Source organism: Rhagoletis zephyria, unplaced genomic scaffold, assembly GCF_001687245.7.
Source record: "Rhagoletis zephyria isolate East Lansing unplaced genomic scaffold, Rhagoletis_zephyria_1.1 Rzeph_scaffold_51905, whole genome shotgun sequence".
In the NCBI taxonomy this organism is placed as follows: Eukaryota; Metazoa; Arthropoda; class Insecta; order Diptera; family Tephritidae; genus Rhagoletis; species Rhagoletis zephyria.
In genome coordinates this window covers 1-1979 of record NW_016208958.1, presented here as the reverse complement: position 1 = coordinate 1979, position 1979 = coordinate 1, and the positions used below count along the sequence as shown (strand labels likewise).

The 1979-nt window shown below is 40.4% G+C and overlaps 1 protein-coding gene across 1 annotated transcript; it reads left to right on the top strand.

The window, feature by feature from the left end:
- Positions 1–1417: 1417 nt before the first annotated feature.
- LOC108355919 (UPF0619 GPI-anchored membrane protein C1322.10-like) lies at positions 1418–1770 on the top strand (the record flags this gene model as incomplete). Its single annotated transcript, XM_017607050.1, has 1 exon — positions 1418–1770. A coding segment is annotated over exon 1 (353 nt), but the record flags the coding sequence as incomplete, so codon positions are not given.
- Positions 1771–1979: the final 209 nt, after the last annotated feature.

The window sequence follows — 1979 nt, the reverse complement described above, 5'->3', positions numbered from 1 at the left end:
AAAACCTTTTACCTGGTAACATTAGTAGCCTAGTAAATAAAATTTGCACCATTTAACGTTTTTTTTTATTTTTTTAGTCTATCTCCTACACGACGCTCTTCTTTTTGGTGGTGTTCAAGAATAATAATAACGGCTAGTGAAAGTTAGTGCTTTTAGGGCAGACTACTTTAAAGTTACAAAATGGTGTAATTAATCTGNGAAAGTTAGTGCTTTTAGGGCAGACTACTTTAAAGTTACAAAATGGTGTAATTAATCTGTTTTGTGAATAATGACTTTTTGTTGCAAAATGGTTTTGAGCTTTTTCTAGACTCTTGTTTTGTGTAGTGCAAATTAAAAAAAGTTGTTTTTAAATCAAGAATAATTAAGCTCATGTAATTATTTTATTTGAATTTGTTTAGTTTGTTCAAACAAAAAAAATATTTGCTTTTGCATCAGGCAAATTAGTTATCAAATTACCCAATTACCATAAAATTAGCATTTGAATGAAATAAATGAAGTGTTTGCCAGCCTCTAAATTCAATTGAGCAATAAAATTAAAAACATTAATTTTTTTATTTGCAACATTTCAAATCAACACAACAAAATAGAAAACAAGAAAAAATTAATTTAATCAATAAACTAAAATCGATAATGAGTCCAAGCAAAAAGATGGGAAGAAAAACAACAACAACAACAGCAAAGATTTCTGATCAACTGGAAAATCCGGTTACAACAGCTATATATAGCTCACAGAAACTTTTAGCTTTCAGAAAAAGCAGAACCTGACAGCAAATACACACTAAAAGAAGGAAAATTGAGCCCAGTTTTTCTCTGGAACACAGTGAACGCTCAATGCTCACTTTACTTTACTTTACTTTACTTTGGGGGCTATATAGGGACTGGGAAAGAAAAGTGTATATCCGCATCTTACAGAGGCCAGCTTTGCCGCAGCCGTTCCACATCACATCACATCACAGTGAAAGAGAGAGCCAGTGAACACAACACAACACCGAGCATATTCCTCTTCTCCAGCAGATGGACACTGAATCCTTACCAGAAAGAAAGAGAGAAAATGAGAGAAAGTACCAGCGCCCCGAAACACTTTAACATTTGCGGCCAATCTCATCAGAAGAAAACAATCAAGTGGAAGAAGCTGCTGCTGCTGCTGCTGCTGCTTTAGCTGGCGGTGGTAACCTGAAACCTCTGATCGCTCCGCCACTACTTAATCTCTTTACCCTACTTTAAGTGCTAATTTAACTTTTGTGCTCTCCTCTGAAATCACATAAACACCGTTTTTAACGGCTTTAAAAACTAAGCACTAAAAGTTGCTATAAAAAGAAGATGTCTACAACAAACATNGTGCTCTCCTCTGAAATCACATAAACACCGTTTTTAACGGCTTTAAAAACTAAGCACTAAAAGTTGCTATAAAAAGAAGATGTCTACAACAAACATTTCAACCATTGGCGGCGGCGGCGGCGGCGGAGGTGATAGTAGTGCTTCAGCTCCTACAGAAGACACTAAATCCACCCGATCCTCTTCGACTACTTCCTCCACAACCACAACAATCACCACGGCAATACCCACAACTGCTGCTGCTAACCAGGAAGCTACTTCATCTGACCCGTTATCTGCAGATCAGCTTGATAAGGTTAAAAATGCCGATCCAGAAAATGCCAATGATTCTTCCTCATCATCATCTTCTGACGACGAAGCCCTCAAAACTCCCATCACCTCAGCAGCAGCCGCCGCGGCCGCGCACATCGCCGACGCCGAGGGCGCCAAACTACAGCGAGCCCTCCAGTGGCGGAAGTACCTCGTCCTGCTCATCATCGCCTACAACCTGGTCTCCACGGGGGTGACCATCTTCCGGCCGCTGCAGATCGACCAGCTGACCAAGGTGGACTTCCTCTTTCGCCATTTTCACTCGCGAACTCCCGAGGAGCAGGCAGTGGAGGACGGGAAGATCGACGCCGTCACCTTCTACGAGATCTTCGTCG